This window comes from Sarcophilus harrisii, chromosome 2, assembly GCF_902635505.1.
Source record: "Sarcophilus harrisii chromosome 2, mSarHar1.11, whole genome shotgun sequence".
Lineage (NCBI taxonomy): Eukaryota > Metazoa > Chordata > Mammalia > Dasyuromorphia > Dasyuridae > Sarcophilus > Sarcophilus harrisii.
The window spans coordinates 579,419,076-579,434,350 of NC_045427.1; the positions used below are offsets into that span (position 1 = coordinate 579,419,076).

General features: G+C 35.8%; 1 protein-coding gene across 7 annotated transcripts in view; it reads right to left on the minus strand.

Moving 5' to 3' along the window:
- Positions 1–15,275, minus strand: part of FGFR2 (fibroblast growth factor receptor 2) — a 115,535-nt gene that overhangs the window by 19,804 nt on the left and 80,456 nt on the right. For all 7 annotated transcript variants that reach the window (XM_023495520.2, XM_023495533.2, XM_023495536.2 and 4 more), the window contains one exon: positions 2,883–3,034. In XM_023495520.2, the coding sequence (XP_023351288.1) occupies positions 2,883–3,034 (152 nt within the window). The remainder of the gene's footprint in view (positions 1–2,882; positions 3,035–15,275) is intronic.

The following is a 15,275-nucleotide window of genomic DNA, read 5'->3' on the forward strand; positions in this document are numbered from 1 at the left end:
AGTAAATGTCAATTACTGTGGGCAAGGCTATTAAATTGAGGATTCAAGCTCTTAATTTATTATGGAGGGTATCCTTGTTAGTGAGCTGGTCAGGTCTGATTAAGGAGTCTTATATCCTGATCCAGTTCAGTTTTAGAGAATGTCCTAGAATGTTGAGAATGTCCTAGAAAAAGACAAGCTTTAGACGTTTTTGGTTTTTTTCCCCCGTTTTGACTCCCCAGCAAATCAAGGTTGCTTTAAATTAGGATGATTCAAACACAGAGAGACTGGAAGCTTTGTGGTCATGTGTGTCTCAAATTCCACTTGCCAGCTTGTTTAAAATGCACATCTTAAACAAATTTCAACTGTGTCTGTCTAACTCTCTAGCTAGGGAAAAAACAAAAACAGAGTGGGGGGAGAAAGGGGAAGTAATTTTGTTTTGACACAATAATCCAGAAAAATCTTAGACGACAGAAAAATAACTAAGATACTCCAAACTGGGACCAACAAACATCTTAAATTTCCAGGTTTGGAAGCTTTCTGTACTCCATGCAGATAGTTTTATATTGTCCTTAGGCCTTACAGGAAAAGCAACAGAAATAGATATTCCCTAATGGAGAAGCCTTTGGAATACCTAGGAATATGGTTTTGTAAGTTGAGTATAGTGCGGTAAAGAATCTAGCTACCAATAGTAAATAGTCTTTAAGTTAAGTAGACACTACTTTGAAAAGGATCAGCATAAAGCCTGAAAGGCAGTGTGTTATTCTATTTTCTCTGTCCAGAATTAAAATTGAATTTAACATTTTGGCAGAAAATAAACATTTGCATTGGAAAATGGCTAATTTATGCCCTATTGCACTATGGATGTAAGTATAACAATCCCCTCATTGTGTAAGTGTGGCTCCAATCTAATAAACGGTTTCTAACTAGCCTTCTTTCATTAGAGATCAGCTCCACCTACATTTTCATTGAATTCTGCTTTTAAACCTCCAGGACTGGATTTTCTCTGTTTTGGTATAATCCTTCTATAAGAACAAACCAAGTCATAGGTTTGAACCTCTACTATTGACTATATTATAGGTGACAGTTACAATGACAAAATAGTGAACTAATGTTTAACTGAAGAATTATATTGTGTATACCATATCATACATGAAATTTTTGAGCTGAGGGGAGGAACCTCGGAGAACAAACAAAAACAGAGATTTAATGCCTGGAGCAAGGTAACACTGGCAATCAATGGCCTGTTTAGGATTAGGACCAAGATTTGGATCAGTCTTTCAGAACTCTTTTAATTATATCACAAAATCTATGCATATTTAAAGAAATTCCTGTCCATAACAAGAAAACTAACAAAGATTTTCTTCACTTTTTAGATGAATAATTCATAAGTGCTTATTTTAAATTATGTTTGTAATGTTATGGTTGCTAAATGCCATATAGTATCTATGGGCTGCTCTCAAAAAAATAACATTATATTATATACATATATGTGCTTATATATGTAAATGCATATGTATATGTACAATCAATCCTCAACTTTTGTGGGGTTAACTTTCCTAGAGAATGGCAAGAAAATCACACAAATACTGATACAATGAATCTATCAGAAAAAGGGGCTTAGGTTCCCACCATCATCAAAAACTGTAATGGCTGAAAATATACTTTTCTGCAAATAATTCTTTAGAAGAAAACATTAATTCTGATAATATGCACTTTTCCTAACAAAATAATCATCAAATAACCCATAAAAGTCAGGGGAGGGGAGAAGCCATCTAGGATGGGAGGAGTTACAGGGGCAATGATGTCAGAAAAAGCCTCAAGGTCAAAACCCCATCATCTGGGATTGAACTGTTCCCCATGAAAAGCAGATGCTTCGGGTTGGATCTCCAAGCGCAGAACTCAGGCCAGTTGCTTGGGTCCAAGAAAACAGCAGCAGCTAGGACCCTCTACCAGTGAGCAGGCAGGGATGACCACCATTTCATTTATCTGCAAACTTAGCCTCTTTTCCATTTTTGTCAGATCTATCATTGAGCATTTGAGAGGTTACTTTAGCATTTTTCTGGGGCAGATTCATGAATACTTTTACAGGTATTTTCTTCCTTTTTGTGTATATAAACTTGCCCATTGTGCCTCTCATTTTTTTCTCAACTGTGCTCAGCCATGAATGAGTTCAGCTGTCATCATGAAAATAAAAATGAGATAACTAATAAAACCATGTGGTCAAGTTAAATGTGGTGAAGATTGTTTGAAAATATATATATATATATATATCTAATTATATATTATTATAATATATATTATAAATATATAATTGTATATGACTTTTGGGAGATAAATTCAATTCTTCAAGGATTTCTAGGTAAGAGTTAGTGAAATAACTATCTGAATATTTCATGTTGTTTTGGAAGAATCTGTTCACCTTCCAAAACCAGGAATTTCATTACGGGAAATTGTTCATTCAGCCCAGAAATGGAGTCAATATCTTTGCTTATTTTATTTCTAACATCACTCAAACTCTAACACCCATGAAAGACTCAAAAGAGAGATTTGCTAAACTCCTCAATTTGTCTTCTGATTTTACCATTCCATTTCAGTCTGTACTTGATTTATAATCTTGGCCATAATATGTCTGTAAGATTCTAAATTAGCAGGCCCACGATCTTTTCTGAAGATATCAATCTATGGTATCTGGGAACTTGAACCTGTTTGTGCTATCAATTATAATGAGCACAAAATCTTGTACATAGTAGGTGCTTAATGAAAATATTTCAAATGAATATCATATATATATATATATATACACATATGTATATTATATAATATAAAACCTTTGTTCCAAAAGATAGCTTTGGAAAGAATAAGCTTGTTTCATATGTGTCTTTTTCAGTAGAAATACTAACTTGTCTCTTGGAAATTCCCATTTTGGGTCCTCAGGCAATTCGTATTCAGAGACCCCTGCCAACATTGGGGCATCAGGTGCTGAAGACAAGCGAGTTGTTATTCTCACCAACGGTGTATTGGAGTTCATGGAAGAGCTGGAGTCAGCGGACACCTGTTATTGGAATACAAGATGCAAAAGAAATAGATGTAATTCTGTTCCAACCTTGGAATATGGTACTACAGGATTCACTAGCCCAGCCAGACTGTACTGTTATAAAGAAACTGAAAGATAATGAAACCTCCAAATTAAGGCAGCCACAAAAACTTTTTTTTCCAGTATACAGGCCTCTTGTTTCCCTCCCAAATTAGTACTCTGTTTCACTAAAATCACATTACTAATACATATAGGACAGATTTCAAAAGACTTTTTTTTTTTTTTACAGAAAAGCTGTTCAAGCTTTAGTAAATTTGTCTCCCACCTATTAATGTTCTCATGTATATTTGCAATGCCTTCCTTACCATCATCATTAAAGCATTCTTAACCTGGCCACAAAATGGGTATTTTATAATTTTCATGGACTGCTTTTGATATAGTCAAATCATTTATCTCAGAGTTCCTTCTGTGTTTTTGAAACACAAACCAAAACATCTCAGAGAAAGCCTTAGGATTTGAAATGGGAAAGATAGATGGCTGATCGGTTTTCTTTAACTCCCTTTATTCAAGGTAATCTGAGAGCCATGTGTTGTGAGATATTCTCAGATTAATCATACCAAATGCTTCCAACCGTGAAATGCAACCTTTCTTGCTTCATCCCACCATTCCTTCTTGGAACTTGATGACATAGGTGCCATTAAATGAAAATGGGTTGTCACTTGTCAACTTCCATTTCAGAAACCAGCAGATTATACACAAAAATTCAGCTTTCTTTCAATCACACAGGAGAAACTAATCCTGATTCTGTATGAATGAATTTAATTTTTATCAAACCACTTTCTGGATGCCTCTTGGATGAATATTGTGTTGTTGTTACTGATTTTTCATGCAATATAATCAATGCTTTCCCTTGATTTCATTGCTAGAAATAAAAATAATGTTAAGAACTTGCTGGGTGGTCACTTCTAAATGTGAATGTTCTGCTGAGGACAGTGCATGACTTCAGTCAGTTTATTTAGTGTTGGAGTTATGACTGTGAGCCAGCAGCCTTATAACAGATACCCAAGAGCTAGAAAAAGAGATTAAACATTTACACCAGAGCTTCACAGGAATTCATCTCAGGTATGTTTCATGTTGGCATTTTCCAGCTTTTTAATTATTTAGAGCTATGCTTTCAAGAGAAAAAAATTACTTCAAAGACAAACCCTGCCTATACAGATTTTGGCAAAGAGATATTTTTTTTTCCAAATCTGGAACCTGTACTATTTCCAGTACAGAGGACCTAATGCTCTTATTCATCCCCTACTACTTCCTATTAACTAAACTTTGACATGACTCGGTAAAAGTAGATGACCTTTGGTTGCTCATAATAACTTGAGATTTATATAAGATCAGAAAGAAACCTATTTTGAAGGAAAAGACAGTAGTTAAAACATTCAGTTCAAAGGATGGACACTTGTTAATAGTACTGATTTTTTATCGTTTCAAATGCAAATTGCTAACTTTTATACGTTTCTACATTAATATTTGGCAGGAAGAATTCTCCATCACTTTAAAGATTTTATAACTTGAATAACATACAAATAGCACACAAGCAATCTTTTTACTTCTAGATGCATAGTTAAAAGATAGAAAATATTAAAATTAAAATTAGATTAGAGATTATTAAGATTGCTAGAATAACTAGATTTTATTTATATAAGGCCACTTTTTAGTTATGGGTTATTTTTATGTTTATTTTTGAAATTAAAAGAGGCTTCACCTTATAATACAAAATTTTAGCGCTTGAATGAACTTTCAAGTTCAATCTCTTTAATTTATAGATAAACTAAAATTTAAAGTGGGGGGCGGGGGGAGAAGATACTGGATGCTGGTAGAATAGGACCAAAACATGTATTTCCTGGCTTTTAGTTAAGTAGTTGGGATTTTCTTTGGTAGCATTTGAGGGGGGGATACAATGATGGAAACATTCAATGGTTTTCTTAATTGTTTTTAAATTGTCAATATACATAAAGTATTATTGAAGGAAGGAGCAACAATAGATAGAGCATTAGACCTGGATTAAAGAGGACTCATCTTCCTGAGTTCAAATCTGGCCTCTGATATCATTAGCTGTGGACCCTGGACAAGTTACTTCATTCAGTTTGCCTCAGTTTCCTTATCTGTAAAATGTGCCAGAAAGGAAATGATAAGCCACTTTTTGCCACAAAAAAAACCAAATGGGGCACAAAGAGTCAGAGACAACTGAAGTGACTCAACAAAAAAATATTAAGAAGATGACAGAAAGAAAATGGTTTTGCAGAGTGGCTAAAATGTCATAAAATCTTTGAATCCTGAACAGGCTACTTTGCTTCTCTTTACACTGATAAGTTGAGGTTTTCAAGTTCCTAGCATAATATAGAAGTGGAAGAAACATATGGACCAACTAGTCCAAACTTATCATTTTGGAGATAAGGAAAACAAGGTTCAGAAAGGTGATATGACTTGTCCAGACCTCAAAGGCAGCATCCAAAATGGAATTAGAACCAAGTTGTCTTAATCCAGAACTAGTATTCTTTGCACTGCAGGCTTATTCAAAAGGGATTCCCATTTTAAAGATACATTTTAATATCCTAATTAAAAAGTTTGAGACAATGACTTAGCTGAAAGTAAACAACTAATTTGTTTTACCATGTAGACAAATGGATGTTTTCCTTTGTGACAAACTGCTGAAAACATTTACTCCAAACTCAAGTGCCTCAGGTATAATTAGAGCATGGCCGTGTCACTCACAAAAATAATACTTCAAGATCTGTGATTTTATTGATATTATATTCCCTCCACTGGTACAGGTAGCATCCCCTCAGTTTGTAAGATGTTCTTCTGAAAGTTGCTACAGTGAAAAATACATAAGTTCTAGGACAACGAGAAGCCTGCCCCTACTAATTTAACTAAACTAGACCTTATACAACAGATATACAGGTCTGTCTCTAGACCCATATCTAGCGACCTGACTTTTCAGGTTGGTGCACTCTGAGAGAATCTGTTCTCTGCTGACATGAGAAACCAATACTACCTCTTGGCCATTAAAAGTCATAAGATTAGAACATTATTGTAGCATTCAATAATAAAGGTTTATTAAAAATAGCTTATATTTATGTTTATTTGGTTATTCAGCAAACATAATACTTTGCTATTAGAAAGGCCCTCTTCTCAAAACCACCCTGATTCAAGGAATACAATTATCATCCTTCTGTCCCAACCAAATAACTAGAAAATGGAAGAGCTAAGAGTGGAATACAGATCTTCAGAGACTCCCAAGTCAAATGCTTTTTTCATTAAACCATGCTGCAGTTTTCATTTCTCATAGTTCCCATTTAAAGACCTTTTTTCCCTGTATGTGTGGTCCCCTTAATTAGCTGTATTTATAAAATTCAAATTACTTATTTACAAAATTAAAAATGCTATTTAGTCAAGAAATATCTTCCTTAGACCAAAGAAATTAAAATTATATGCCATATCCCACTTGTCTAAGCTAAGTGAAAGAGCCTTTGTTTCAATCACATTTGATTTGATCAGCCAGAAAATACAAGACTATATGGCATTATAAGGACCTGAGCTACTCTTACTTAATATGACTATTTTCATGGTCTTTATGGCCATAGAAATCAGAGAACACCAGTCAAGAATATACGGGGCAAAATAAACATCATTCTTCAAGCCTATTTCAAAGTTATATTATCCATTAGTAATTATCAACACCATCTTCATAGGGTAACATGAAACGTGAATTTAAATCAATCACGTTTTCTTAGATCACACTGTAAAAAAGATGGCTACAAATCATAAGATTTGGACCTGTGGCTAAAAAAAGGATAAAGCTAATTTCTCCTCCAGGAGGAGACAGACTGCAGACTGCAGAGCTGATGATTGAATAAACACAGTGAAATGCAGAACCGCCATCATTGCCTGAAGAGAGTGTTGGAGCCATGTTTTTCTGCCATATCCACCAGGAGTCATTGCCATCAGCACCTCCAACCAAAAGTAACCATGTGTGACCATGACATCATAATAAAAAATACAAGTATATCAGAGATGAGATGCAGCAGAACTAGGTGGTAAGTCAGCCATAAACCTTTATTAAGCACTTACTCAATGGCAGCAAAAACTGTGCTAAATGCTGGAGATACAAAGAAAAATAAAAACACAGATACTGTTTTCAAGTGGCTCATATTCTAACATAAGAGACATCGGTATACACACGATCTCTATGAAGGACATACAAGAAAAACATCTGAAGTATAAGCAAAGAAGGGATTCTAAAAAGGCTGACTAAAAGGTGGTCCTGGAGCTGAATCTTAAAAGAAGCAATGGGAGCTAAATTGGGGAGGTGAGCAGAGATATCCCACAGAGCTGAGGGACAGGACTATTGTTATCCCTGGCTCATAGATTACAAAGTAAAGTGTAAAGTATAAAACTAGGAAGCTAGGAAGACAAAGGGCTGTGAAAGCTTTCAATGCTTTACATTTGATCCTGGAAATAATAAGAAGTCTTTGGAATTTATTGAGTTCCAGGAGATAATATGATAAACATGCGCTTTATGAATCACTGGCAGCTGAAAGGAAGATGGATTGAAGAGAAGAGACTTGAAGTAGGGAGCCCAGTGAGAAGGCTATTCTAAAAGCCCTTGTGAGAGGTGATGAGGGCCAGTAATAAGGTGGTGACTGTATGGAGGGGGAGGAGATGATATAGAGAGGACAGGGTGTTGTGCTTTCCAAGTCCTGGAGAAGAATAAGAGACATAGGAACCTAGAACAAGAAGGAATTTCCTAGTAACACTTAATGGGAAGAGATTTTGGTAGTTAAGTAATGAAAGAGACAAAGACATTCATCTACTCTATTGTCATTGAGTCTTCATGACCCAACAGACAGAGAATAAGAAATCCTTTTATGCTCCATTATCTCCCAAAGTCTGTCCATGTCATTGCTTTCATGTCATGTACTGCTACCTGCTATTATCATTCTTTTACTAAAGATTGTAGAGCATGAACAATATATCTCCCCAACTGCCCTTCCAAATCATAAGGCCTCGGTCCCTAATTCCAAATATTAAAGATTGAAATCTTTAGCTTAGCTACGTAAGACCTCAATTTTTTATGCTTTTTTTCATTGTTCTTATATTGGCCATCTTGCATCATATTCTGTTATGGTTATTAAATAAAAACAAAATGTAGTCTGTTGGGATTTCCTATGAAGAATTTTTTGCAGTTATTGTATTTTGACATTCTGCAGTTGGAGGAGTTGGCTATAAAAAGATTATGCAGTCTGCTAGAATTTATTAACAAGAATTCAATTCAACAAACAACAAATATTTATTAAAATCCTGCCTAGAGTACAAGACAATATGCTAAGCAGTGTGAAAAAAAAGATAAAAAAATTTACAGTTTCCTCCCATAAATAATGGGTATAGGAGATATGTATACAAGTTGTAAAAACTGGACTATGATAGAAAGATTAAGCAGAATAAGACAAAGAATTTGAAGAGGAAAGGAGAAATAAGAGAAGGCTATTCTTTCCTCAGTTCAAAAAACATTGACGAGTGTTCATTAAATAGCGCAATTATATAATGATTCATTTTGCAGTGACATAGTTAATTTTCCTGGTTCCAACTGATCAATTTAGACTAATGTGGCCAGATTAATGATAGTTTAACTTGCATTTTAAAAAATTTACTTCTTTCCCTTCTACTTCCCTTCCTCCTTCCAATATTTTCTTATTCTCGGTGCTTTTGCCATCATTTTCCTCATTACCTGACTTTGTCAATTACATCTTGAGACTAACAATTCACTGGAAACTTTCAGTATTTTCTAAACACTGAATTTGGCCCCATGATCTAGAACTCAGACTACAACAACTATGTCGTTGGTCTGGTTCATATGACATAAAATGCCAGCATATCGTCATAGTAAGGATGATTGCCTGTGACAACTGACTTACATCGTTCATGATTTCACTTCTGATTTTTATTTTCTTGCTTAATGATTCAGGATATGAATTTCTTTAAAAATCTGTTATTTATTCCCTACTATATCCCCTGTTCCCTACAAACAATGATAAATATCTACTATATATGTATATAAAAAACTAAAATGTGTAAATTAATATGTAAATATGTTTATATTTTGTGCATATTACATATATGATGAATAACAAATTTAGACATAGCTCTATTTGTCTGTATATAATATATAGATGTCTAAATAGATACATAATTAAAAATACACATGTACAACACAAATATATAAGGTGTATATATATAAGTGCATAAATACATGAATATATGCATATAGCTATATGTGTATAGACATTTCAGTAATAAAAGTCACATTGCAGTATTTTCTTTTTAAAAAAAAATTTGTGTTATTGGCAATATTGATTACTATCCTAGTAATGATTTCTATTAAGGACCAGACTAGCTTACTAGAGAGGTTAGTCAAATTATAATAATGCATGTAAAGCACTCTATAGACATGTAAGTATATGTAAAAGTTAAAGCACTACATAGATGTTGACTATTATAGTGGTTGTTATTATAATAATTACTATTATTAATTTTATTATAATTATGAGCATCATTATTATAACTAAAAAAGAGTTGGTCATCAGAATTTTCTTGGCCATAACTCATGAATACCACATACCAAGGGGTAAGAGAAGCCTCACTTTATATAGTCTATATTATTGTAGTAAGTATTCATACTAAAGAAATCACTGGGCTTTATCATTGAAGTAGACATGTATCTTTGCACATGGCTATCTATATAAATGATATAGATATCGATATCTAAATAGATAAATACATATCAGTGCTTCCTATAAGATACACAAAACAAAAACAGAATGTTGAGGTAAAAGGAGATCTTCAAGGTCATCTTGTCCAACTTCCCCTAGACGGGAATTCCCTCTTTTCCCCCAGAATCTGGTTCTTCAATCTGCACTAGAAATCATCCTGAGCTAAGAAACTCATTCCCCCAAGGCAGCCTATTCTATTAGACTATTTCCCCATATAATCACGAGATCTGCCTCTTTACAGTCCATCCCTCGCCATCCTGCCAGCCCCACTCTGGACATACTTCCCCTTAATCATGTTCTTCCTACATGTAATCCAGGATTGAACCCAACACTTTGACTAAGAGTCAAGCACAGCAAACCTAAGAGCAACATGAGCCTTAAAGTTCTCTGTAACCATCAGGTACTATTGCTTTTCTCATTAGAACGTTTCTCATTCTGGATGTTTAGCCTCTGTCCTAAGATCACAATACCTTTTTGTTGGGCTGTCATATTAGACTGTTAATTAATACGGATCTCACTGTATATTAAAAAAAAAAAAACCTCTATTTAATCTCATCATCTTACATATACACACATAATATGTGTCACCACATTATTCAGAGACATCAGGCTAGTTTCCAAGATTAGAAGTTATAGATAGTCATGGATCTGTATGGTGGAAGTAGCTTAGAAACTGGAAGTAACCTACACCAATTAAATCATAGGACTAAGACAAAATATGGGCAGCTGAGTGATATGATGGACTGGAATCCAGGAGGATTTGAGTTCAAATTTGACATCAGATATTTACTAGTTGTGAGATCTTGGGCAAGTCACTTTACCTTATATGCCTCAATTTTCTCATCTATAAAATGGGCTGGAGAAGGAAATGGCAAACCATTTCAGTATCTTTGTCAAGAAAACCCAAATGGGGTCACAAAAAGGCAGATATGACTAATCAACCAAACAACCACAACATAGATAACATAAAGGGAAAGATGAACTAGAATTATGATTTCTCTGGTAAACACTAGTGCCAGATGAGGAAAATTCCCTCTATTAATACAGTCTGGTATCTTCCTGAAATTTATGTCTTGAGAGATGCCCAATCATAATCACACAGTTGCAGGGGTCCTCAAACTATGGCCGCGTGCCAGATGCATCAGCTGAAGATGTTTATCCCCCTTACCCAGGGCGATGAAGTTTTTTTTATTTAAAGGCCCACAAAACAAAGTTTTTGTTTTTACTATAGTCCGGCCCTCCAACAGTCTGAGGGACAGTGAATTGGCCCCCTATTTAAAAAATTTGAGGACCCCTGGAAAGGAAGGGACTTGAGCCCAGGTGCTTCCAGTTTAGCCTGTGTGTTATTGTGTGAACTTAATTATTTACCGTTCCTCTTATTAGCCTATAATCTCCTTAAGAGCAGAAACTGAGTTTTGGTTTGATTTGGTTGTGTTGTGTTTTTTTTTGTTTGTTTTGGTGGGGAGAGTTTAAGAGGGAAGAAAGGAACTGTCTATATTTTCAATGCTTAGTTTATGTCTGCACATAGTAGGTATTTGATAAATTTGTGTTACTTTGATTTGACTCAAGAGGGAAGAGGTATGGATTTCTATCAGTATACCTACTAATGTATATTTTAAAGTCTATCTCTTCTATTTATTTTTGAAGCATGTTTTTTTTAACGAGATATGCTAGTTCAGAACACTGACCAAGGAATGAAGACACCAAGGGGTCCAGTTCTTGATATGTCAGTACCTTGCTGTATGATTAGCAATTTACTCCCTCACTTTGAGCCTCAGTTTACTTTCTAGTAAAATAATAATAATGATAATATCTCACATTTACATAGTGCTTTAAGGTTTGTAGAGCACCTAATGAAGGGACTAACCAAACCGATTTTGAATTTTCCTCCTAATGAACTCTGACTTTAAATTTTCTTTTTGTTCACACACATAGAAAGGATCACCTTTTTATTCACCTATATTTACTTTGAAGTTACAGATTTGGGGAGATCATTTTCATTTACAGTTGATTACAAGGAATTTCATCGTTGATCCCATTTTCCTAATTCCTAGGATGTTGCTTCTGCTTGCCTACTTTAATAAATTCCATTTCTCTTGTCCAGTTAGATTTCCTATTTTCCTCAGAAAGATTATGATCATTTTGTGTTAGATTTATTTGGATTTTTTTTTCAATCTGAACATATCCTACAGTAGAATCTTTTTGTAATAGTATCATTCAAGCAATTTCTAAATAATCAAAGATGCAGCTCTTGTAAATTGTTTTCCTGTCCCTTGATTTGGACAAGTATATTTTGGTATTTATTTTCAAATACAACTTCCTCACTTTCCAGAATCTCTTTGCCATGTGCCATAATAAATCAAGTTTTTCACATGATACTATTCTCCTCTATACTTTTCCAAAGTACATGTGGGAGATTAAGCAAGATTTGGGTTGTTGTTGTTGTTGTTGTTTTTGGTTTTTATTTTAAAGGGTCATGTGAAGTGAAAGAGTTAACTATTATATTAAGATTTAACAACCAGATGAAGAACAAGAGGAGAGAGAAAGGGAGAGAGAGAGAGAAAGAACAAAAGGGGAGGAGGAAAGAACTGCTAAATGGGACCATGGAAAGAAAGGAAGAAAAAAATGAAATTTTTACCATCTGTTTGAGAAGAAATTTTTTTTCATGGGTCTGTCCAAGAAAATCCCCCCAACTTATATAAAATGGGAGCTTTCCCTCCATTCCTAATCAGGAAACAAAACAGAGCTTCTTTTGATCTGAGACCAAACCCCCCAAATGAATGTTTTTACTCCCTCTAGGCAGGTGGCTAAGATAAAGACTGGAGATAAAAGTTCAGGAGTTTCTTTTGGTTCCAAAACAAAATTCAAGAAAACAACAAAACCGAGCAAACCAACAGGTTCTCATCAGCCTGGCTTCCTTCCCCCGACCCTGTTTTGTTGGGAAAACTGCTAATCTGCGGAAATAGCCACCCAGTCCTTGCTGTGCTGACTTATAATTTCTAACCAGTCCAAAATCAGGCTGGAAGGCCAAGTCACCAAGCCCTCCCTTGCAGGCTTGGGGAGGGGAAAGTACATGGAGGCTGGGGGATGGGGGCAGTCAAGGGGCTCAATCTGAAGGACAGATTCCAGTTAAATGACCCATGAAAACTCTTAACTACCAAAATATTTTCTAGAACCAATGAGATTCTTCTTAGCTCAAGTTAGATTTTTTTTTTTGACTGTTTGGCTCACCCAAATAAAAGAAGGCCTCAAGATCATGTGGTGCCCAGCATGTTTCAGAAATGAATTTTCTTAAAAGAAGTTTCATTTTTAACATAATACATTTGATTATTAATCAACCATCAATCAATTAATCAACAAGCATTTATTAATACACTTAATGTGTCAGACACTGTGCTAGGCACTGGAGATAGAAAAATAATAAATGAAATAATCCCTAGGCCACATGCCTTTGTTACCTAAATCTTCACTTATACTTTATAACCTCCTCTCACTTTAATCCTTCATGTGTATTTCAAGAAAAACCCTGTCCACTTCTGAGAGCACTTCAGCTTGAAAGTCTCTGATAACCTGACCCCCACTGCATAACCTATCCATAAATATAGCACTTTTTCAGTTGGAAAAAAATGGGGGGAAGAGAGTCAGAGAGAGAAGGAGAAAGAGGAAGGGAAGGAGGAAAGAAGAAAGAGGAGGGGAGGGAGGAAGAGAGGGAGAAAGAAACACACAGAGAGAGACAAAGAGACAGAGACACAGAGACAGAGACAGAGAGAGAGACAGAGACGGAGACAGAGAGGGGGAGGAGGAGGGAGAAGAAAAGAGGGGAAAGGTAAGGAGGAAGGAAGAGGGAGTGGAGGAATGGAAGGAAAGAGAGAAGGGAAGGAAGAAGGGAGAGAGAGAGGAAGAAAGAATCATTCCTTTGAGGGCATTGTGTATGTTGTTCTTAAAGAAATTTATGTAAAGATACAAAGAGTGAGGTGTTTAAAATCTCTCTCCCATTTCCACATAGGGTCTTGGCAGCCAAAAGCGAACCTGATGTCCCCACTGAAAAAAAGCCTGTTCAACTAATCCACCAGCACCACATGCCTCCTTAACAAATATCCTCTGTTTTCTTCTTTCAAATGATTTGTGGAAAATGCTCAGAAATCCAAGCCTTTTTTTTTTCTTCTTTAACACATAGATGTACAGAGACTACCCAACAATGACTACTGGCTGGCTGTCAGTGACAGGAACAACCAGGCAACTTGGCTCCCTCCATCCCGAATCTAGGAGAACCAGCAGCTGAGCTTAATAAAATTGCCAGACTGATTCCCAGCTTCAGGATGGCTCTTGTTATTTTCATTTAATGTGTGTAACAAAAATTCCAGAGAGGGTAAAGAGAAAGGAGAGGCAGCTGATATCAAAAAATGCACCCTCACTCTTCTCTTCTACCTCTCAATGGTGTCTCTTTATCTCTGTCTTTCCCTCCCCGCTTCTCCTTCTCCCCCCTTCCCCCCCCACCGTCTCTCTCTGCGTGTCTTTCTTCTTTGTCTGTCTGTCTGTCTGTCTGTCTCTCTCTCTCTTTTTTGTCTCTCTTCCCTGTCTGTCTGTCTATCTCTCTCTCCCCCCTTCCTATAGCATCCGACATTCAAAAGTGAGAGAGAATATTTAGAAATCTGAGAATGATTACAAAAAGTCTCTCCATAGAATGTGGAAGAAATAAATATTTCCCTTTCAAAAATTCCAGAAATTGACAATGGTTTGCCTTATTTCAATAAATCCAATGCATATAAATGAACTATAAGAAAGCAAAATTCAAAAGAGGATAACAAATACATTCTGTTGTTCTAAACAGGGAAAGTCAATGCATTCTTCGAGAGGGGAAGATGGAAGAAGAGGCTCTTCGTGACAAAAGGCAATGTGATCATCACCCATTAAGCTTTTGGCTATGCCCCCTGCATTAAGGATGCTATAAGGCCCCTTTAGGTAAATGGTTGCTGTGGGTGGACACATAAAAAAGAAATCCTTTACAAGCAATCAACCCATTGGAGAGAGTAGGGCTTAGTGTCACTTGATTAAAAACTAACCTGGAGAGGGGAGCAAGGCATGCTCGGCATGCCCGTGGTATTTTCTCTGTCATCGGCATATCTGCAGGCCATTCTGGTGTTTTTCATTCAGGCCACAGTCCAATAAACTTCTTTTATCTAGGGACCTGATACCCATCTCCTTCTCAGGCTAAGTGGCTCTGCCTGAAAAACTCTTTGTGAAGAACAATTGATGTATTATATTTTAATATATATGGTGAGCAGAGGTATGTCACCATTACCTCTGATAAATTAACAATCTCCCAGAGGTTTTAATTTGGGGGGATGGGGATTGGTATGGCCAGGATCATCACACCAGAGTGTCCTTTGGTCTGCACAAATTATTCAACTATATTTAAAGACAGGGCA